The sequence below is a fragment of the Dasypus novemcinctus genome, chromosome 20 (assembly GCF_030445035.2).
Source record: "Dasypus novemcinctus isolate mDasNov1 chromosome 20, mDasNov1.1.hap2, whole genome shotgun sequence".
Taxonomy (NCBI): domain Eukaryota; kingdom Metazoa; phylum Chordata; class Mammalia; order Cingulata; family Dasypodidae; genus Dasypus; species Dasypus novemcinctus.
Window position 1 is genome coordinate 36,413,794 of NC_080692.1, and position 24,433 is coordinate 36,438,226.

At 42.8% G+C, this 24,433-nt stretch overlaps 1 protein-coding gene across 1 annotated transcript in view; it reads right to left on the bottom strand.

Annotated features, from left to right (window-relative positions):
* PLBD1 (phospholipase B domain containing 1) overlaps positions 1 to 21,529 on the bottom strand; it is a 67,731-nt gene extending 46,202 nt beyond the window's left edge. The window contains exons 1-4 of the mRNA XM_004460323.4: positions 21,032 to 21,529; positions 12,043 to 12,262; positions 2,642 to 2,725; positions 1,311 to 1,449 (exon numbers count right to left, since the gene is read on the bottom strand). Of these exons, the coding sequence (XP_004460380.2) occupies positions 1,311 to 1,449; positions 2,642 to 2,725; positions 12,043 to 12,262; positions 21,032 to 21,140 (552 nt within the window). The 5' untranslated portion in view covers positions 21,141 to 21,529. The remainder of the gene's footprint in view (positions 1 to 1,310; positions 1,450 to 2,641; positions 2,726 to 12,042; positions 12,263 to 21,031) is intronic.
* Between the last annotated feature and the right edge of the window lie 2,904 nt (positions 21,530 to 24,433).

Consider the following 24,433-nt stretch of genomic DNA (forward strand, 5'->3'; position numbering starts at 1 on the left):
TCTCTCCTTCCCCCCCCCACCCCGGTTGTCTGTTCTCTGTGTCTATTTGCTGCATCATCTTTGTTCGCTTCTGTTGTTCTCAGTGGCACAGGAATCTGTTTCTTTTTGTTGCATCCTCTTGTGTCAGCTCTCCATGTGTGTGGCACCATTCCTGGGCAGGCTGCACTTTCTTTGGCACTGGGTGGCTCTCCTTATGGAGCGCATTCCTTGTGCGTGGGGCTCCCCTACGCGGGGACACCCCTGCGTGGCAGGGCACTCCTTGCGTGCATCAGCACTGCGCATGGGCCAGCTCCACATGGGTCAAGGAGGCCCGGGGTTTGAACCGCGGACCTCCCATGTGGTAGATGGGCACCCTAACCACTGGGCCAAGTCCGCCGCCTCCTGATGCTGTTATTTGGTAATAGATATTCATAATTATCATGTCTTCATGGTAACATAATCTTTAGTATTATAAAGATCCTGTTTTGTCTTATTTAATCCTTTTGGGCTGGATTACATATTTCTGATACTATTACAACCTTTACTTTATTATGTTCACATTTGTCTGTATAATTTTTTCATCATTTATTTTCAACCATTTAGAATTACTTTATCTGTCTCTTGTATATGGATTAGGTTTTGTTTATGGATTATGATATAATTTATTGAATTTTCATTCCATAATTACTTCCTTTTCATATATTGATGTGACAGACATATTTTATATTTTGGCAAATTAAATATAATTCACTGGACTTTATGTTTTTTTATGTACTTTTTCAAAAATTGAATAAATTAAGGAAACTGAACTCTTCCAGTGTTTATGTTACATTTTGGGGCCATTTCATGAACTCTTAATGCTCCAGGAAAGAGAATCTCGATTTCTGGAAGTATATCACATGTACCTTTAAATTTTCAGGGATTCACTAGAGCTTCCCCCCAAATTGTGAGTTTGTGGAGGGTAGGAAGCATGGAACTGCATACTTGTACTTTAGGATTAACAATCATATAGTCTAAAACACTAGCATTATCAAGTTAGTTAAAAAGCCAATACATTCATAATAGGCTTTTTAACCCACTCCAGAGCATGGTATTATGAAAGAGACTGAGAAAACACAAACGAAGTGGTTTATTCTGCAGGTGTTGAGCTTGAATTCTGTCTCAGTGAGTTACATGTTAGCAATATGATAGAGAAGACAGAACTCCTCTGCAAGGAACTCATATTCTGAGCCTAATTTCATCTGGTTTTAAATTGGAATGTTATTTGAAGGACAACTTTCAATACTCGTCTTACACCATATAAATTCTGAGCAGCTCCCTTGAAATCTCACCTTCATATTTTCTAATAAGGACCTCTTCATTGCTCCAACATACAGCCCATCCATTTGCGCCATTACATAACCTGTATGTCTCCAAAATGAGTCATTCTTGCAACATTTGACATTTTCCCGGGCCCACTGATCCTGCTTCCTGGAAGGAAAATTAGATTTGCATTAGATGTCTCTCCATGGCTGCTTATCCAAAGCAAAATCAAATCCAGGCATTTATATTAGTAAAAATCAAACTCAGAGACTTAGGTTAGTAAAATTTAAATTCTATATCTTGTAACTTTCCAGTCATTGTAAAAAAAAAAAAGGATTTCAGTGCAAATCTTGAGTGATTTTTAATGTCTCCCTAGAACCATGTCTCTTCTTTCATAGCTTCCTCCATGCTTTAGCTAGAAGCAAAACACAGGTGTGATTATTTACTTACCTGTGACCCTGAGACCTAAAAGTCAAGGATAGCTCATACATTTTCATATAAAAAAAAAAAAATCATAATGCCTTGCTAAGTCAAAGAAGAGAAGTTGAATAACATTATTCTTGTATGTTTAAGTGGTAAAGTTAAACCACAAGAAAAAAATAAAACTCCTAAGGACAGAGTGGTTTGTATTACTATGTGTTTATGTTCCCCTCATAGGGAATCCTGATAGCTTACGGTACATTCCATTTCAGTTGTTACTAAAAACTTCCCCAATGCCTCTGTCCTAGCATGCTTAGCACGCTTAGCTTAGCTATAGCACGTCCATTCTGCCTCCCCTATTTGGTTTCTTCCAGTTTTTCAAAGGGAACAATTTAATCTAATGTTGTATGCTGAAAGCTATTTCTGATCAATCTCGTAACCAGTTTGTCATCTCACAGCTAAAAAACAATTTTTCTGAATACATGCAGAAATGCTTCATTGAAATATTTTCATAGGGAGTTAAGAATTAGGTCTTTAAACATTAGCTAACATCTCAGGTGGGATTAGTTAATAAACCCATGAAAGGGAAATACCTTAGAGAGGGAAGGAGAGGAGCCCTTGCGGAAGGAATCCAGGAACTTAACTGCCTGCCCTAGACTAACGGGGTCTTCCTCCAGCTGTTAGCAGTTGGTACTGGGAGAGTCAACCTAACCTTTGAAAGAGCTGAAATGAAAGGCCGTGTTGTCTACAACCAGTTTTCATTCCATTACCAAAAATGTTGTTCCTTATGACCAGAAAACTCCAGAGTCCCGCTAAAGACAGAAAATGAAAGTGGTGGGAGGAGATACTGCTGTTTGAAACCACAGATTTGATCCCTACAGGATATTCATTCAGCCTTAATAACAATGAGATGAAGAAAAAAAAAAGCTATTATACATACTTCATAAAATTCTTCACTTTCTCCACAGTGGAAGGTGACTTAATCAGCTGTGGGTAGAGGTTTGTGAAGTGGTCGTTCATGTGTCTGAAAAAAACAGATGAAAATGGTTACATGTCTATTTTTCTCCATCATAATAAATTATCCAAACATTTGGCTAGTTAGGACGTCCTCCATTGCAAACCTTCCTACTATTCTGCTTAACTATATTTAAACCAAGTGCACAATTGGAAATTTGTGAAATAATTCCAACATATAGAAAAGCATACAACATTTAAGTACCCAGCACCCATTTTCATTATAAAAATGTTTACTGAAGTGTATCATTCATACATGAATATACATAAACAATATATAGTAAAACTTGTGAACCTACAAAACAAAGATGCATATCATCATACAGGGCTCCTATGTATCACCCCACCACCAACACCTTCCACTACCCACTTTTATTAAATCATATTTTGCCATACTTGTTGTATATGGTTTTTTATGTGTTTTTATTTTCCTTTATTTTTCTTTCCATGTTTTTTTGAAAAGAAATAAGACATTAGATAGAGTTGAAGTCCTTGTGCACATCTCCCTCACCCTAATTCCCTTCTCTTCTCCCCAGAGAATCAGTGATTTATCACTTCCATGCTTGTTTTTTGTTGCTGTTGTCCCCCCCACATGGTTCCCTTGTTTTTGTCTGCTCATTGTCTGCTCATTGTGTCTGCTGGTTTTTTCCACTCTTGTCTTCTTTAGGAGGCACTGGGAACTTAACCCAGGACCTCCCATGTGGGAGGCAGGTGCCCAACTTCTTGAGCTACATCTGCTCCCCCATGCTTGTTTTTATACATCACTACATATGTATTTAACCATATTTCTTTTGTTTCAGAATAAAATATAAATAAGATGATACTAATTTATCACTTTAACTTGTTTATTTCTCTCAACATGATATTTTAAAGAAATATCTAAGCAAACACCTGCAATTGAGATCCATTCTTTCAACTGCTGATAGTATTCCATTGTATGGCTATTTAGCAACTTATGTGTGCACTTTTTGATGGATGAGAAACAGGTTGCATGATTAGATTCAAACATTATTGTAAATGTCTCCTTTTAAACATAAGCGTATTTGTCTATATCTAACAATAGAGCCACTTGGGTGAATATTCTATATATCCATAAAATTACTAGATATTTCCAAATTGTTCTTCATTGTAGTTGTACAAACTTATATTTCCATCAGCTACATGTTAGACTGTCTCTTTCTCCACAGTCTCACCAACACTTGGTATTGTAAGACCTTTTTAATTTTTTATAATTTAATGGGTATAAAATCATTTCTCATTGTGTTGTTTCCATATCCCACAGGATTGTTGGCTATTTTTGAAACCTCCTTTAAAAAATAAAATGTGTCTTATATTCTGTATAGTAACAATTTTAATTGATAAGAATAATCCATTTATATTTATTGAGATTTGGGATGTTTGGATTTATTTCTACAATCTTTTCTATCTCATTTATCATCTTTTCTTTGTCCCTCCTCTCTTTTGCTTTGTTTCAATAATATTTTCATTATCCATTTTATTTCTGCTGATTTAGAAGCTAGATAGATTTCTATTCTTTTAGTGATCACCATTAAAATCTTTTAAAAGATTTATAACTGTGTACTTTCTTATAAAATCCAAATGAATTTTATCTCTCCTCCAAATACTACACCTATTTTATTTTATTTTTTTATTAAAATTATTTATTTATTTTTAAAAATTACACTAAAAAAATATGAGGTCCCAATCAACCCCACCGCCCCCACAGCAACACTCTCTCCCATCATCGTGACACATCCATTGCACCCGGTAAGTACATCTCTGAACATCACTGCACCCCGTAGTCAATGGTCCACATCATAGCCCACACTCTCCCACGTTCCATCCAGTGGGCCCTGGGGGGATCTACAATGTCCCGTAATTGTCCGTGAAGCACCATTCAGGACAACTCCACATCCCGAAAACGCCTCCACATCTCATCTCTTCCTCCCATTCCCCAAACCCAGCAGCCACCATGTCTACCCTTCCCACACCCATTCCACATTTTCTCTGTGGACATTGGATTGGTTGTGTCCATTGCACATCTATGTCAAGTGGGGGCTTAGATTCCACATGGATACTGGATGCACTCCTCCTGTTTTCAGTTGTAGACACTCTAGGCTCCATGGTGTGGTGGTTGACCTTCTTCAACTTCATGTTAGCTGAGTGGGGTAAGTCCAATAAATCAAAGTGTAGGAGCTGAAGTCTGTTGAGGCTCTGGGCCTGGGTGTCTTATTATCAGTCCAGAGATTCAAATCCCCTAAATATATCTTAAACCCCAGCACCAACTACAATTCCAATAAAGTAGCATGCAAGTCTTGTGAGAAGAGATCCCCTCTGAGTCCAATTCCATCATGCAGAAACACCAGCTCCAAAGAAGGGCCATCTGCCATGACCATAGAACCCGTGGGTCTCTTTATCCCTCGAAAGAACTGATACCTGGGGTTGTATCTACTTTATCTGTCTCTTAGACTCTGCTCAGTTGTGCATAAGGGCATTCCTTCTGACAACCTCCAGACTCTTTTTTAGAGACTCATAGCCTTATAATCTCATTTCTCCTTTCCATTTCCCCCTTACATTAGGTCAAACAGCATTTTGAAGTCATGTTATTATATGTAGACAGGGATATTCTGCTGATCCGTATTGAACCTTTAATTCAAGGTCATTTTCTAGTTGCATCTTCAGCTGGTATACTACACCTATTTTAGCAAGCTTTAACTACCCACTGACATTCCCATCATGAATGATATTGTTCAAAGACTTAGTTTTAACTTTTGAATTAAAATTTATTTCAACAATTGAAATTGTTCAGTCTAAGAAGCAGAAAAAAGAAAGAATAAAGAAAAGTGAACAGAGCCTGAGGAACCTGAGGGAGAAATCAAGTACACTAATACATGCATTGTGAGAGTTCCAGAAGGAAAAGAAAGAGAGAAAGGGGCAGAGAGAATTTTCAAAGAAATTTCAAAGAAACAGTGACAGAAAACTTCCCAAATGAATGAAAGACATGAATACATATGTATTTAAAGTCCAACGAAACCCAAAGAGGATAAATCCAAATAGACCCATACTTTACCATGTTGTAATCAAATTATTAAATGCCAAAGACAGAGAATTCAAAAAGCTTCAAGAGAGAAGTGACATGTCACATACATTGAAGCCTCAATAAGATTAAGTGTCAATTTCTTATCAGAAACTAGGGAAACAAGAAGGCAGTGGGATGACATATTTAAAGTGCTAAAAAACAAAAAAAACTGCCAATCAAGAATTCTATATCTAGCAAAACTGCCTTTAAAAAATGAGGGTGGAATGAGGAATTTCCCAGATTTTAAAAAAAGCAGAGGGATGCTGTCACCACTACACTGGCCCTATAAGAGATGCTAGAGAAAGTTCTGCAGGTAGAAAGGAAAGGACAATAGAAAATAGATTGCAGCTACATGGAGAAATAAGGATCTTTGATAAGGGTAATGGCATGAGTAAATATAAATGTCATACTGGTGTATTTCTGGTTTGTAAATCCACTTATTTCCTATAGGATCTAAAAGGCAAATGCATAAAATATAATGATAAATCAATCAGTGGTTTTGGACTCAATGTGTGAACATACAATTTGTGGCGAGAACTACGTAAAGGTGGGGGAAAGAGGACTGTATGAATATAGTTTGTGTATACTGTTGAAGTTAAGTTGGTATTATGAGACTATCATAGATTCAGGATATTAAATTTAAGCCCCATGGTAACTATAAAGAAAATGGAGAATAAGCAAACTCATAGACCTAGAATAAGCAAACTCATAAACCAGCATACAGGGTCCAGGGGTGGGATGGCCATGGAAATGGAGAGTAAATGAATCATGGGTGTAGAGTTTGGAGAGATGAGAATGTTTTAGGAATGGAACGTGGTGAAGGTACTGCAATATTGTGAATGTGATTAATCCCCTTGAATGATGTGCTTGGGAGTGGTTGAGATGGGAAAGTTTGTTGTATTTATGTTTCCCAAATTACAAAAAAAAAAGGGGGGGAGGGAAACGGACTTTGGCCCAGTGGTTAGGGCGTCCGTCTACCACATGGAAGGCCCGCGGTTCAAGCCCCGGGCCTCCTTGACCCGTGTGGAGCTGGCCCATGCGCAGTGCTGATGCATGCAGGGCGTGCCCTGCCACGCAGGGGTGTCCCCCGTGTAGGGAAGCGCCACGCGCAAGGAGTGCGCCCATAAGGAGAGCCGCCCAGTGCGAAGGAGAGAGCAGCCTGCCCAGGAATGGCACCGCCCACACTTCCCGTGCCGCTGACGACAACAGAAGCGGACAAAGAAACAAGACGCAGCAAAAAGACACAGAAAACAGACAACCAGGGGAGGGGAGGGGAATTAAATAAATAAATAAAATAAATCTTTAAAAAAAAAAAAGGGGGGGAAGTGGACTTGGTCCAATGGATAGGGCGTCTGCCTACCACATGGGAGGTCTGTGGTTCAAACCCTGGGCCTCCTTGACCCGTGTGGAGCTGGCCCACGTGCAGTGCTGATGCGCACAAGGAGTGCCCTGCCACGCAGGGGTGTCCCCCGCATAGGGGAGCCCCACGCGCAAGGAGTGCGCCCCATAAGGAAAGCCGCCCAGCGTGAAAGAAAGTGCAGCCTGCCCAAGAATGGTGCCGCACACACGGAGAGCTGACACAACAAGATGACCTAACAAAAAGAGACACAGATTCTTGATGCCACTGAGAAGGATAGAAGCAGTCACAGAAGAACACGCAGCAAATGGACACAGAGAGCAGACAACTGGGGGGCTGGGGGGTGGGGGGTGGACAGGGAAGGGGAAGGGGAGAGAAAGAAATAAAAACAAATCTTTAAAAAAAAAAAAAAGGAAGAGCAACTAAAGAGATATTGACATGAGATATGTAATACATGATCCTGAATAGGTTTTAGCAAAGAAGAAAAGGCCCTATGGGACATTATTGAGAATAAGAAACAATTAGAATATAGACTGTATGCTTTATATTAATGTTAAGTATCTTGAACTCACTTAAGGTGATTACAAGAGTGAATATCCTTGTTCTTAGGAAATATGCTAAGTGTTCAAGGAACACGATGTATACAACCTACACTCAAATGTCCATAAAATGGGTTGAGAGATAAATTGACAGATGAATAGGTAGATAGAATGAAACTGCAAATGTGGCATATGATAAAATTGGTGGATCTAGGTATCCAGGGGCAGAGGCAGGGGTCGGGGTATCTTGGAGTTTTCTGTATGGAGTTTGTATATTTGTAATTGTCCTGTAAGTTTGAAAGCATTTCAAAATAAAATGTGAAACATTTTTTCCAGCGGAGTGGGTGTAGCTCAGTGGCTGAGTGTCTGCTTCCCATGTACGAGGTCCCCAATTCAATCCCCAGCACCTCCTTAAAACAAACAAGAGAATTTTCTACTTTTAAAATTACTTTTATTTTTTCTTACTGTACAAATTTTATGAACTTTTTTCTTTCTTGTATTAACTATTGTTCCTAATATCCCAAACTTTCTCTCCTCTTATTCCTGCTAAAGTCTATCTTTTAATAGTTTAATACGGGCCTATAGGTGGAAAATCATTTTGAGATGTATGTCTGAAAATATCCTTACATTGCCCTTATTCTTATCATTTAAATGGATAAGAATTCTAGTTATTTTTCCTCAGTACTGTTAAGATATTATCCCAATATTTTCTAGCTCTGTTGCTACTTATGAGAAGTATGCTGCCAGTCTAGCTGAGGTTCCTTGGCAGTCAGTGTCTTCTTTCCAGTAGGTTTTAAGAATATTCTCTTCATCCTCAGTTTTTTGTAGTTTTGCCCAATATAGTGATTTAATAGGCTTTATCTTCCAACCAAAGACTTGAGCCTCTTTTTTAATTTTGATAAATTCTCCAGCTCTTACCTTGTCAAGTATTGCCCATCTTCAATTCCTTCCAGTCTCTTTGTCTGGGACTCCTACTAAACATAGGCAGGCATTTCTAACTTCTGTGTTTAACAGAAGTTCTTTTACTACTTTTACCCCTTATCTCTTTGGGATGTGTACTATGTACTTCTCAATACTAATTTCTGATTCACAATTTTTCGTCTGTGTCCAGACTAAGGTTTGTCTATTTTTTGAGATTTAAAAATAATTTCCATAGTTTTCATTTACAATATTTCTAATGGATTCTTTTAAAATACCTACCTGTATTATCGTATTTTTCTTTATTAGGAAGTTTTGGGTTTACAAAACAATCATGCATAAAATACAGGATTCCCATATACCACCCCACCACCAACACCTTGCACTACTGTGGAACGTTTGTTACAATTTATGATAGCACATTTTTATAACTTATTGATTAAAGTCCATCGTTTAACTTAGGGCTCACTATGTTATGTAGATCCATGGATTTAAAAAAATATATATACTTTGTTACCATATAAACAACATAACATTTACCCTTTTAATCACATTTCTGATATATATATTTCAGTGTTATTAATCACATTCACAATGTTGTACTACCATCAATCACAACCATTACCAAATATTTCCATCACTCCAAACAGGAACCCCATACATTATAAGCCTTAAGTTTCCATTCTCTAGCCCCACCCTGTCCCCTGCTAACCTATATTCTAGATTCTGACTCTATGAGTACTTGTATTCTTATTTCTTTCTTTTAGTTTTGTAATTTCTTCCACATTTTCCTTCATTTGTAATTTCGAGCATTCTAAGTATATTTAAAATCTTTGTTTAAAATTAATTTCATCTGGAGTGTATTCGTGATACGATTGTTGATTTTTTCTGATTGTCTTGTTACTGTTCAATTTCTCTGTGTATTTTGGAAATTTTGTGTGCAAGCATTTTTATTTATTTACTAATTGCTTTATATTCTCTCTTCCCCCGCTCCCTTTCAATCTTTCCTAAGTGACACCATCCGACTCCCTGAGAATCAGAACTTCTAGTGGCTTCTTAGGACTTTCGTCCCATGGAATGAATATTGCAGATAGATCTGTAAGTAAACTTGCATATGGATGATTTTGTTCTTGGTTGCCCCCACTCAAGCTCACAGTTTCTTAGAAATCCATTGGCCAGGATGCACATCAACAGAAGATATTCTTTGACCTCCTATTTCATAAATAGTTAAAGGCACAGAGAGGTGACTTCTGCCTCCCAGACTTGACTAGGCTCACTTAAAGCACGGAGGGCCCCACCCACCAGCAGCCGAACCAGAGCAGGTGCCTGGGTTCATCTATTCCATTTCTGGATCAAGGAAATGTTTAATTTTGAGTTCAACTATGGGTCTGTGATGTTACTGTTTTATTTATCATTTGCTTTGCAATTAGGCCAGAAGGGGTACATCCAATTGTGCCGTCCCTGAATGCCCTGTGGCCTGAACATTTACCTAAATCCTGGTTCTCTTCTTTATTATTTTTTTGTTGTTTTTATTCTTGTGGTTCCGTCTTTTTATTTGATGCTTTTTAAAAAATTTGATGCCTACCTAGGGAGGTCAGTGTGGGAAGCAGGATTTGATTCAGATTTTAAGAATGGTAATTTGGTTCCCTGTACTTTGGAACTTTGGATATCCTTTCCTGGATAATTTTCAGGACCGAAACTGATTAAATGAGCGTAGAGTTTTATTGCCCGTTGGGTAGACAACACTATAATCTTTTAAAATCTTTATTATTTTAATGGTCCTTGAATTTAATAATCTTCACCTCATGAGAGTTTTCTCTCTCATTATTTTGTATATATTTTTTAAAAATGGAAACTTCCGCATTTAACTTTTTTCATATATGTTTTTATGCTGCCACATCTTTTCCACCATCTTTTCCAGGGGTTGATCACTTGCCCCTTTCCATCACCTTTAAAATTCTAGGAGAGAATAACAGAAAAGCTGGGCAAGTGTGTACATACCTGGAATGGGCCCTTTACCCTGGTCTCATGCTCTGGGTGAAGGGAATGCAGAAATACCAGGCAGTTTCAAAGATTTATTTAGTTGCTCTGGGAGGTAACCCAGGCCTAAAGTTTCCTACCCCATAATTGTTAGGGAAGTAGAGAAGGCTTCTTGGGCTGTCTGGGCTATGAGCCAAACGAGGCAAGGCTGAGCACCTCAAGGAGGTAGAGGGAGCCACTAAATGTCTTCTTGTGTGTCTATGATGGGGCAATGGACATTGAGAGCCAATGGATCTGCTGAGGGCAGGAGACTTAAACTTGTGCTGAATTTTGCGTCCTTGGTGACACTGACATGCCGCTGGAGATGAAGGGAACCATGGAAGCCTCAGCAGATGTCAGAAGGGGAAACACTCAAGCCAAAGACAAACAAGATTGTTCCATGTTGGTGGATGACAGAAAAGAAAAGGACAATCATTACTTAAACACCTCCCCTCCCCCAAGATGCCTCAGTAACCCTGGTCCAGGACATGTTTTAAATATCTTATTCAGTTTATGCATTTCCAAACAGTAGGCTGTTTAAGGGTACTTTTAAGGTAATGTAAAAAAAAAAACTGGGTATAAAAATTAAAAAATGAATTTTCGTTTACAAAAAGATAAAAAGTGGAGCCAGAGCCCAATACCTAGTCAGTCAACATCTGAGATCATCTCCAATACCCAGAAATAGGTTAAGGTCAGCGGAGCATTTACTATGACTAAGGCAGTAACAGCCTGAAGTAAGGTTTGGTTCAACAATCTAGGTCACAGAGAAGAAAAGTCATCAAGACACTTCTTATACTGCAGGAGGAATGAGTCTTGATTAAATGGGTCACAACTTTATTTCCCTTAAAGAACTTTTCTCCAAAAAGGAGGTACCTTGACTGCAGTATGATTAACTACACCCTTGATATTTTTATGACACCAGAATCAAGAGACAGAAAGCTGGAAGGAACCTTCATATTAGACTCATTAAAACTTCAGTTTAAAATCTCTTTGCCCATTTGGAAGTATCGCTTCAAACTGCTGAAAAGAAAGCAGCCTCCATTTTGTTTTTAATGAATCGTTCCTGTTTGGTGGTTCTCAAGGAGTCACTCTACCTCTCACTTGCTTTCCACCAAACAATAAACGACCAGTGGGACTAAATGGTTTGGCTTCCCTTTAAAATACTTTCATGTGAAGGAAAGGTTGAAAAAACAACAGAAAGTGCTATGAGAATTGAAGAGCGCCAGAACTGGGGCTAGGTCCTTCCTAGGCAGGTTCCACTTATGGGGATAATGGTTTCCAGAGCATGAGAAGCTACTCAGTGCCTCACTACTTGTCAGTTCTAATGTACAACCAGGAAGACAAAAGCCACGGCTGGAGCAAGGTAAGTGATAGTGGTCTCCAGGCAGTCACTTCACTGTGACCAGGGTACTTACTGGGCAGTGAGGTAACCCTCCAGGAAGCCGGCGGTGAACATGATGAGCTCATTGCTCAGGGCCTGGGCGCCATAGCCGGCCTTGATCTCCAGGACGCCCCAGCCCGTAGTTGTCATAGAGTCGTTGTAAAAGCCATAGGCGTCCCCGTTCTTGTCCAGTATGTTTTTGACTTGTATTTTCTTCTCAGAACTCATCCAGTACGCAGTTGCATAGGAGACTTCTGGAAGGAGAGGAGAGGGAACAAGGACAGAACACCAGTGAACTGGGATGCTGACACTGTCTGCCCAGGTAACCACCAATTCCCATCGGTTTGCTTTCAAAGACATCCATCCTCTTAGCACTGGGAAATCTGCCTCTTGGTTACAAGCTCCAGGGGACTGCACACAGAATGCAGTGGAATGTGCTGGAAGGTAGGGCACAGTCACACCACCCTAGGGCTGGGCCTAAATGCCTCATCTTAGAGGGTGGGATTCTGGGCTCGGCAGGAGCTTAATTGCTTGATTAATTCAACCAAGCCTAGGGGTCAGTCCTTGGCCAGCAGCTCTGTCCTCCCCGCTCAGCAGTTGGGCCAAAGTGTTGCTATTCTTCTGGCTCCTTATCCTCTCTCTTGCTTCATTCTCCACATATGACACCAGATTCCAATTTTGCAGAAAAACAACAACAACAAAACCCTATGGGCTGTGAACTCTACTTCCTGATCGTTTCATAAATTCATCCTCAGGAATCCTGCCCTCTTGGTCCTCTCTCCCTTCTCGTCTGCCTCAATCCCTCCACCCATGCTCTGGATCCCACCCTTCTTGCCTCATTCAGGAACTTCCTTCCCTCCTCCTTCTTTGGGCTCCTGTAACTTGAAGCTCACTCCCTGCCATGGTGGCTTCTATCAAGAGGATCTATTGTCTGAAAGGTTAAAAACAAACCCACCACGAAAGCCCTCTTGGATCCTGTGGCCAGCCCAAGCTTTTGCCTGAACCCCTCACTCCATTCTTGCATTTATTGCAACTTTAAAGAGTGTCTACACTGAATCAGGACTGCCCAAAGTGTGGTGCCCGAGGTGTGGTGATGGCCTCAGTTGCGAGACTCGTCTTCTAGAAGGAGACATGTGCTGGGACACTGCACATCCTCGCTGTTCTGCCTCAGCCTGCAGCATCTGGCATCCATCCCCACCACACCACCGGCACAGCTCCCCACCTGGTCACCAAGGAGTCCCTGAGTCTTGATGTCACATGCTCTTCCAAAAGCACTTGATCTGTCACTACGCCCTCAATCTTAAAGCTCCTTCCTCCCCTAGAGTTCTGGACACCATGCTCTCCTGAAGCTCCTCCTTTACCAGCCTCTGTCTCCTTATTCTCCTCCATGGGTTCAGTTCCTTCTTTTCCTGCACATGCTACAGCCCACTTGATGACACCATCTGGCTGATTCAATAAGCGCCGAAAATCCAAAACATCCACAACTCTGGCTCCCTCCCAATCCATCCTCCATCTTCTGCTTTCCAGCTTCATGACCTCTCAGCCTGAAGCCTGCATCCCTCCTAGCTCATTCCCCCATAACTCATGTTTAAATAAGCAAAACCTAAAATCCTGAGTATGAAAGTCTCTTATTTCCTCAATTTACTTCTGACTAAAATCACGACCATAGTGTCAGGGCTTTTTGAAAAAGTGGAAGTCATGATGTTCATAAATAGAGGTAAGTGCAGAGCATTTTGTCAACAGACACAGTGCACCAAATAGTCTAATTTTCAGTGACGCCCGTTGGCCTCCCTAATACAAGAAATGTTTTCCAGAGTTGAACCAAAATCGCCAGAGCCTCAGCCCCTTCCCAGCTTTCCTCACACCTTCCCTTCCACCCTCACCTCCAGGGCTCCCTGTCGGGCAATGAGGAGGCAAGGCTGGCTGACTGAAAGGTAGCTGCAGACTGGGGAGCAGGAGGGTAAAAGAAACAGGAAGTGTAATAGAAAAGAGGAAGGTGAGCAAGCCCTGCCCTTTCTCTTTCAGTGGCAACCACATGGCATGAGTTTAGCTTTGACCCCTCTCCAAAACCTTGGCATTTCTCATTGGAGCCTTTCTCCTCACATTTCATTCCAGCAACCCCGATGGCTGTAAATCTTGGTTCAACTCAAGGAACTGTGAGCACTCAGGTATACAGTATTTTCACTGGGGCTGGGACTACCTAATTTCCTGACCACCAAAAATAAACTTCTGCAAACCTGTGGTTTTTTTTTTCAATGATGGGTGTGTGCCTCCATACACGAAAAACCCTTCACCCAGTCAATTGGAAAATGTGCTGCTCACGAACTGACCAATATAGGCAGTGCTTTGAAAATTAAGTCAAATTCTGAGTTTCTCGCACCACCTCTGATTGATGCCCTCCATTACTCAATGTTTTCTCCATGTAGCAACTCTCTGGTCTTTCACGCTATTCTCTGATTTTTGTGAATCTTTTCATTGTTTAAGCCAGTACATTTTCCTATTTTTATTTATTTGTTTATTTATTTTTTAAGATTTATTTCTCTCCCCTTCCTCCCCGCCCCCCCCCCCAGTTGTCTGTTCTCTGTGTCTATTTGCTGCGTCTTCTTTGTCTGCTTCTGGTGTTGTCAGCGGCACGGGAATCTGTATTTCTTTTGTTGTATCATCTTGTGTCAGCTCTCTGTGTGTGCAGTACCATTCCTGGGCAGGCTGCACTCTCCCTCGTGCTGGGCGACTCTCCTTACAGGGCGCCCTCCTTGCACGTGGGGCACCCGTATATGGGCGACACCCCTGCGCGACAGGGCACTCCTTGCCACATCAGCACTGCGCATGGGCCGGCTCCACACGGGTCAAGGAGGCGCGAGGTTTGAACCGCAGACCTCCCATGTGGTAGACAGACGCCCTAACCACTGGGCCAAGTCCGCCACCCATTTTCCTATTTTTAAAAAGCATCTCTGTGTTGGGAAGGAATGGTATGAAGACAGTAGTAGGGAAAGGGTAGAAAAAGATGACATATTTTATCCTAATGTAGTTTTACATAAGTTCTCAGTGGAAGGCAGGCACCATTTCTGTTCATCTGCAAGTATTGTAACTGGGCAAAGTAGGTGCCCAAAAGTGTTTCTTAGGTGGATCCAGTTTACTTATGTATGTCCTTTAAATGAAAGTGAATCTTGTTAGAACATTCTTTCCTGGTGGTTAGCCTAAAATAACTCAAATAACTAGTTCTTCAAGCCAGGGTAAGGGGCCAAAGGATGGTTCAGGCTCTCATTTTAAGTCCATCCAGTCCACTAGCCAAGTGCCATATGTTGATATTTTTCCCAGAGCTGAGAACATGAAATATCAGGTTCAGACATTTTTCAGTAGCAATAGCCTTAAAATCAACATACTTGATATTTATTGAATGAAATGAGTATGTTACCTTATAAAAACAGTATTTTTCTTCTATAAATAAAGATGGAAGAAGTCCCATTATTTTAATTTTTCTATCTAAAAACCCAACCCTCAAATTAATTTTTTATTTACATGTGCACTCAAATATTTTCTATGAGTTAGTCAATTTCATTTGAAAATAATTCCTAGCCATGTCTTAGAAATAATTTATAAAATAGTATTAAGTGGCCTAAGTCACTCTCTCCTATATTTGGAGCCTAATTTCCCTAGGACACAAATTTTGTCCAATGTGTTCAGTAAGTTAAGAGAAAAGAGAAAGAAATGTGAGAGCAGGCAGAATTTATGAGAAAATATTTTTTAAAAAATTATAATTGCAATTTAGCCTATTACGAGTTGGCTTAGCTAAAAGTCCACTGGTTCTGACTCTCAAACTGTATTTCTCTTTTATGTTCATAGAGCACAATTGTTCAGTATCTTTTTTTTTCTCATTCACTTTTCTACATACTTTATTTGCTACAAACCTACAATTTTTTTCAGTGTCTTTTTTGCTCCCTGCATCTTGAGATTGCACTTCCTTCACCTTCATTTACCTGCTTTCTTGGAAAGGGCTCTGTGTAAATTGATAACTAGTTTTTAGATCTGCTTGGACTATTCCTCAGGGCCAATTATAAGAATAACTGATTCACAAATGAACAATCTCCAGACAATAAAATTACACACAGATGTTTTAGCATCCGGTTCCCCAGAAATCAGAGTCTAAGACTCCTGCTGAAAGGAGGGTTATTTGGGGAAATGCTCCCAGGGAACGAGAGTAGGAGAACTGATAGAGTGAAACAGGGAAGGAGGGAAAGCCAACTCAAGGCTGCATTCTGAGTCTCCACTGTGGACCCTAGTGCTTGCCCCACTGGGGGCCTTGGCAGAGGCTGCAGAATGAGCCTTGGAGATCTCCATTGGAGGGATGGAAGAGGGGAGCATTTCATCACCTGCTCCTGTCCCACAGAGGTCAGAGGTTTCCCTATGATAAAAGGTTAACTCCACATTCCCAGGTTTGCACATACTCTAGTGCTAAGCGGTTATGATTTCAGAGAAGCTCCGAGTCGGAAAGTCAGATATTCCCACAGCACGGCTGAGTTGAGGTGCCTCAGGTCACACCTGCGTGACGCCAGAATGAAGGGCAGGTGAGAAGACGGAAGTGGGATGTTTCAGTGTCAAATATATTAGGTGAGTAAAAGGGATACAGCTTAAAACAAAAAGCTTCAGATCAACAAAACACTAATGCAGAAAAATGCTGGATATTTATTTGAATTGAAATCATCCTTTCCACCATCTCCACCAAACGTACCTATTCTGCACAGCCAGCTTAAATCAGGGTTCTTGCCCAACGCGCTATCAACAGAAGTCAGCTTTGTCCCATTCTAACTCAGCACTCCGAGCTCACGCCTCAGCTTGATCACTCTTGCTTTTGTGTGTATTTGGTCTGGTTAATTTGATTATCAGCTCCTTGAGGATCAGGGATGGCATCTCCTATTTCACTGTATCCACTCCTTTGAGCCTAACACAATCTTTACTGATTGTGGGGGCACCTAAATCCCAAACTTTCAGACTGTCTGGGAAGGTCCCATATGGAAAGGGAATCTTTTCAAGTTCATCACATATTAATTCTTGATTTCTAATTACAAATTAGAACTCTGGCATCTTAGGGTTGGAAATGACCGTAAAGAGAGTAGCACTGGTTTGAATAACTCAACAACACCTTCTGCTGGAATTACTACAGCACTTGATTGACATTTTTTTAGAGCCATTCAGGGATTTGTTTATTCTGTTTTCAAATTTCTCAACCAAGAGACTTCCACAATTTCCCCCAGGAAGATTGTACCATGATATCTGTTATTTGTGCAGATACAGAGTTTCAAGTTTTAGACTAAAATTTCCTCATAATTTCACTACCTCTGTTTCTTTTACCATAGTAAGTAAATTCCTGTTTTGCAATAGTACAGAGGCTACATAACACTATTATTAATAAATTTACTAGCCACATTTTAAAGCTAAATTTTCAAAATATTTTTAAATATAAGTCACTTTGTAGGAGTAATTGGAAACTACCCCATTTTTTTAAAAAAGGCGAAGCTTACACACATTTAAAAACCAGAATATTGAAGAAAATCAATCCCTTGAAACTCATTAGATGATTGATGTTGCTACATCTTTTCTTTTGCTAGCTCAATAGTTAATGTTTTATAATTTGGACTGGAACAAAGGCAAAAGATAACAGGAGATAATGTAGAATTAATGCCCAAAGTATGGAAACAAAAACTTCTGCTCTGCATGTCAGAACAAACCACATCAAGATGTCCACATGACTCATTGCTATATATTGTGGCAAGTCAATCACCATGAAAATTTTTTGAAAAAATTGTTCTACTACAGTTTAAACCCTGAAGGAACAGTCTTTTTAATTTTCTCCTAAAGAAAGTTTTTGATCTTTGCTATTGGATTCACATTTTGAGAAGGAGCAGGAAAACTAGCCTAATAATGAAGAAAAATGGGGACTTCTCTCAAGAGTTGCTCTGAAACTTGCCTTGCATTACATTTTTATAGACAAACGGATACAGGGAAAGCACAAGAAAATGTTTGAATTTACAGAGAGCACTGACTTATTTTGGGTCTGAAACACCGAGGCAATAATAGAGATGAATGGTAGGAAGACTTAGTGAGAATCAGTAAACTTTAAAGCCGTCGTGGTTAATAAAAATGTGTTTAGATAAAAATAATCAAGGTGATTTAGTCAGTCAGTTGTAACCCAGGGAAGAGTGCTAAGACACTGATCTCAGTTTTCAGATACACCAGCCTGCTTAATGTGCTTCCGTGAGCTCAGCTCCCCAGATGTTAATTATGATTATGGAAACACCCTGCTTTTGTAAACAGTTGTTGCTTCAAAGCACCACCTGCAATCCCTTTTCCAGGGAAAAGCAACTCCAATGACTAATGGCCACACAATTTTGTAGCACTTACTGGGTTCAGCCCGATGAGGTAGATGCTATTATAATCCCCATTTTACAGATGAGGAAACGGAGGTGTATAGAGATTAAATAATTGACTAAAGGTCCCACAGCTTGAATCCCGACTCCATATATGCATGCAGGAGTTCAGGTTCAAACACAGACAGTCTGCATCCAAAGAGACCTTTGTTTCGAGAACTACCACTGAAAGAATGAACATTCCGCCCCCCCCCCCCCCAAGAAAGCTGTACAACTCCCAGGACCGTAAACTCCTCAACCACCAGATAAAGGCGCCAATCCTTCTAGAGAGGGAATCTGTGGGTCTCAAGTGGGCTCTTGGAAAGGGCTGCGTCCCAGCCGTCAGCTGTGTCACACAAGCACTGTCCAGTGGAGGTACACCCTGTCGCGAGACTGGAGTGCCCAGCCCTCCAGCCTGAGACTCCCTGATATTTTCTGTCCCACGTAGTTTGATTATGTGAGAACACGCTTGGCGCAGGCTATATTTGCTCGCTGAAAATCAACAGTTGGCATACCAGTGAATCGATTTAGGTGTATATAGGGGTGAACGGGCTTCCCGTGAATTTCTGTAGTGCAGCCAGGCAGAACCGATGGCCACCTTCTGAACCAGTTTTACCCAGGCACACGCCGCCTCGCGAGTCCCTCAGCAGCCAGCCCATCTGCTTTCCCTAGAAACAAACTAACTTCGCTATACAGACCACTTGAAAAATTATACAAGGACGTTCGAACAGCAAATATGGGGCTGTTCAGTCTGGAAAGAGAAAGGTAATGCCAGTAGAGGTCTGTAGCTTGAAAGGATGGCTGGGAAGAAAGTGCAATTATTTGCCAATTTCTGAAATACTGAGACTACAAAGCAAACGCTAAAGATTAAAGAAGCTGTTTCTAGATAAATAGATGCATATTTGTGGATATGAAATACATTCCAAGGGGATGACAATGCAATCCCTTCAGTGATTATCGAGTCCCTACTAAGTTCAGAGGACAGAGCTGGGCGCTGCAAAGAAAACAGGACAAGCCACAGGTAGCGAGGCTCCTTCCTTTCTGCTCCCAAGAGGTTGACAGTTTAGTAGAAGGGTGAGCCAAAAACCTTAAGGGCGCTAATGGAAAATAGATTAATATGAGTGGAACAGGAAACGGAGGTCATGTCCACTTGAAAAAGTCAGTGTGGGCATCGCCAGCCTCTCAGCACCACGACAAGAAGCCTCCCAGCTGGCAGAGCGCCGGAAGGATTATTTTGCAGCAGAAAAGTCCTCAGTCTCTGCCTGGACTCCTGACCCACCTGTCACGGGCGTCAGCTTACTATTTGGGGAACTCGGTTTAAGAAACAGTTTCTTGCAAGGGTGTCTTCCTGAATGCACAGCGCCCCATCTTCAGAAAAACAATGCCTCCACTTCCACTTAGGACTTCCCTCTCTTCCACCTGCAGACACATTTTAAATCATCTTAAAAGCCCAAAAGAATAGAAAGTGAAGAACTATTTCGGCCAGCGTCCCAGACACAAAAACCATGGCCGTTTCTGAGCCCCTGTCTACCCTCACCGAGGTCTCCCTTGACTAAAACAATCAGCGGTCTTCCTGGACTGAAGACACCTCCTCCACCCAGGCAAAGCGCGGACCCGGCAGCTGAGTCAAGAGCCGGGCGCCTGGGCACCCATCACTTCTCATCCCTGAGGCCTGGGCAACCTAAAAGATTTGGAAAGGCGGGCAAGTTGTGGAAGCAAAGGCTGTACACACTTGACGATGGTGGTGTAACAATCACTATCCACATTCAGGAAGGGGGCACCCCCCAAGCCCCACTCTTCTTGCACAAGGTAAACACAGAAAAGGGATTTTGAAATAAAACAAAGTTAATCCTCTCTCAGCAATAGTTTTGAAGTCTTTCAAGTGCAGTGTGGTTCACAATCTTGGCCTGGAAGATTGTGAATGGAAGCGAAAAATCCAAAGATTTTTTTTTCTTTTTAAGGAGACAAAGGTCAGAGATTAGGGTTGCTAACCTGAACGGATAAACCTGTTTTACCAAGAGGGGAGTAGTTCAGCAAACGTGCTTTGGCATCCCAGCTCTGCCTTCACCTGCTTTTACCTTTACACGAGCTTCTCTATTTCCTCATCTGCAGACTGGAGATTGTAATTTTACTTAGTATTATAGTGAGCATTTCATCAATAACGTACAGCTCTTTAGCACGCTGCCCGGCACACAGCAAACGCACGCTACCAGACTGCAATTTTTACTATTCTTGTATTTATTAATATTCGTAATACTGTCAAAAAATAATGGCAGCCCGGAATCAGAGCCCGGTCCCAACTGAGTACATATATTTAGAAGCCCTTTGCCCGGAGCTTTTTTGGGACCAGAGGCGGCCGTGCGCGCCAGGCGCGGGTGTAGGACAGCACGGATTTGTGTCCGCCGCCAATCTGGCCCCAACTCCCCCAGGCGCTTCTCGGGGGCCCCCACGCAAGCGCGATCCTTGGCGTCCACCCGGCACGACCCCCGGTGGGCATAACCTGGCGGGCCCCGCAGCTCGGGCGGGCGGGGGCCGGCCCGCGGGGAGCCGCCTCTCGCGGGGCGCGGGGCGCCGGGAACGCGGGGGGCGCGGGGGGCGCGGGGGGCGCGCCCTGCTCACCTGCCAGGCTCGGCAGCGCCGCGGACACCACGAGCAGCAGCAGCAGCGGCGGCGGCGGGACGGGCAGCGCGGGCAGCCCCGGGCCCCCGGCCGGGTCCCGGCGGGACATCGTTGCGCGGCCGCGACCCGCGCTCGGCTGCGGGAGGACGGCGCGGGCACAGCGGCCCGGGAGCGGCTCTGCGCGCTGCAGCGGGGCGCCGCGTCTGCGGGGCTGGCACTTCCTTAACTTTCCTGGGTCATGAGCCGTGCCCGGTGGGGGCTCTTCGGGGCGAGGAGGTCTCGCGTGGCCTCGGGAACGACCTTCGTCTCCCGGGCCCCGGTCTGGGGGAGGCGGGCCCTCGCGCGCTGACTTTCCGGCCACCTGTGGGCCGCCTGCGAAAGTTCCCCAGAGCGGCCCCCGCGGGACGTGCCGCGGCCGCTTTCCCTGGACTGTGGGGCGGTGTTGCGGTCCGGGGCTCGACTGGATCAGTTCGCACCCACGCCTCTGGCCCCCGCCTGCGGGCTCTGCCACTCCCCTGCCGCCGCGGAAGGGGCGCCCTGAGCCCGGGTGAAGGGCATGGCGCTGCGCACGAGCAGGTCTGATGCGTGCAGAGGTGCCTGGGGCGCGAGGCCCTCACAGGTCCCCGGGAGCTCAGCGGCTAGAGCCCCTCCAGCCCGGCTGCGGAGCTAAACCCATGGGCTGCAGCTCAGGACGATCGAGCCTTTGCTTTTCTCGGTGCGGGCTGGAGCCACCAGGGGAGTGTGATTCAGTCGGGGCTGAAACTAGAGATATCCGTGACCCCCTGGGAAGTCCCCATTTCTGTACAGGGCGAGTTGAAATTGACATTGTGAAGTAGACAAAATCCTGCCTGAGGTGACATTGTGAAGTTGGCGGAGGGTGCCCTAGGTGACATTGTGAAGTAGGCTAAAGGTTTTTGGTTCATTCAGTTTGCATTTCTTCAGCCCATCTTGTGCGCCAACTACCAGTGACAGGAGGACAATGAAGATCCTGCCTTAACATCGGCAAGAGGGGGACATAGGCCTGTGGAGAAACAGGTGCCCTGAAGTCGTGGTTAGTGCTGTAACGGGACTGTGCGGAGAGTACCGTGGAGGGGCCCAGGAAGGGACGAGCCAGCCCCCCCTCCCTTGGCCTTTCTTCCAAGCTTAACTGAGGTGCCAAGGGGAAGTGGGGACGGAGGACAGGGCCCCTTCCTTAGAGGAGAAAATACATTCGCACTTGTTGGAAAAGATACAGAACTATTAAATGTATGTTGAATCACTGTGTATATTGTGAAACGCAAGTCACAACTTGGTTGCCTGGTGACAGCAACTATCATAGTATCTGGTTGATTTCATTTAATGAATGAAGGAATTGAGTACATTGTAAAAATTGCACAGTTTTCACCAAGTTAGAACCTAAAAATAGGAAAATTACTAATACTTTGGCTGTGCCTTCTTGAAAACTACTTCAGGGCATTCAAGGTGCCACCCAAATATTTTAGTTACCCTATCCCATACCGATGTCTCCAATTTACTAACCCTTCCATTCCAAAGAGCCAAGGGTTCCGACGAGATAATGCATATTAAAATGCCTGATGTGAACTACTAGGCATTTGTTGATGCGTTATTAGACATCAAATATTTATTGACTGTCATGTTCCAGGCACAGAATAGTAAATAAGATGGGCAAAGTCCCTGCCCTTGCCGAGCTTGCATTCTAGTTTAGAGAAGCCAATTATACCTATAAACAACCTAATTAGGTCAGCCTCACTAGGAGGAAAGTGAGCAGCCAAACATAGTCATACTACAGCTGAGCAGAGCAGGACCGAAGAAGATCCTGTGAGATGTTTTCATCACTTCTGTAGTGGACATCTGTGGTTTTTGTCTACTCATCTTACATTATCGTGTTCCTGATACCAATATTCTATGATTCTGGGTTCAGAGGTTTTAGTAAGCAAGGGAAGGGGTGTGTTTCCACTGAGAGCCTCAGTGGGCAGTTCCTCCAAGGACTCCGGCTCCTCATCCGGATAGGTAAAGAGCCCCGACCTCTGAAATGTTGGCCCAGAGCAAGGGGCCATGGAAAGAAAGTGGAGAAGGGAAGTCATGAATGCCATCTGTAGCGAGGGGACCAGTTACAGAAACAGGGGCCTCTATCTTTACTTCTTTCCTCCCTGTAGCGTATATGTGGTAGATTCCAAATTTTACAGAATTTTGAGCAAAAACGTAAATTTGTTTATTTTCTGAAAAGTATAATTGGCATTCAAAATTTAAAATGCCAATTTTAAGGCTTCTCAGTTGCATTTGGGTTAAATCTTTGGCATCCTTCCTCTCCATCTCCTTTTCCCATTCTATTTAAGGTCGAACTTAGTTTCGGGGACTGGTCTTGGGGAAGAGGTGTCCCCTGGCTCAGGGGCCTCCACGCAGAGGTAGCTGCTCTTATCCCCACTGTGGTTTGCAGGAGTCTGCTGCTGACACCTGCAGCTCTGCCACAGCTCAGGTCTGGATACCCACGCACTCTGTGGTAGTTAGGGTAATGCTAGCTACTGCAATAAGTAAACCCCAAAAGTTCAGCGGGTTAAGGCAACAGAGGTATATTTCTGGCTCGTATACCAGTTCAGTGTGGGAGTTCTTAACTGGCAGGTGGCTTTCCCCGGTGTAGAAATTCAGGCACACAGTCTCCTTTTATCTTGTGGCTCCACCGTTCCCTAAGGCAGAGTTTCCCAAACCTTGGTTCATGGTGAATTTAGAATCTCAGTAATACATTCTCAGGGCCCCAGGTCAATTAAAAAAAAAATCTAACAGTTCCTATAATGAAAAGTTAAGAATTCAAATAATTATGATTACAAAAATCATTATAGAGATGCCTTGATATTTTAAAATAGGAAAAGGTTACTATCTGAAGCTAGCTAGAGTGGTCTGTTTATGGTTACTCTAGACCTAACTTCACCCTTGTGATGGTAATTCTAGATTGCTCTTACCCTTGTTTACAGATTAGGCTCACCTGGTGCACTTACTATTGGGATGGGAACCACTCCGTCCCTCTCTGTCTAATATCCATATGTAAAACCTCACTGACCTTTATTCTGTTCATCCCTATCCCAGACTGACACTACCTTATCCACCCCCCATCCTGTTCAGCCCCTTAATGTTTATTAATGAAGGAACCTGTGTCCAGCTCCACCCCAGTTATTCATTAGCACCCCGATGTTACAAAGTATTAGAATTCCTGCAGACCCATAAGGCAGTTTGGGGCCATGACGCCTCTGTGCTCCACTGCTTGTGCAACCAATCATCTCTGTCTCTCACTGAAACCCCGGTGTCTCAGGAATTGGCTTAAGGGACACATCAGGAAAAAAGAACCCATTTTTCCTCAGTAACACTTCTTTTATTACATAGTTAGGTCCAAACAATTTAATGGTAGTA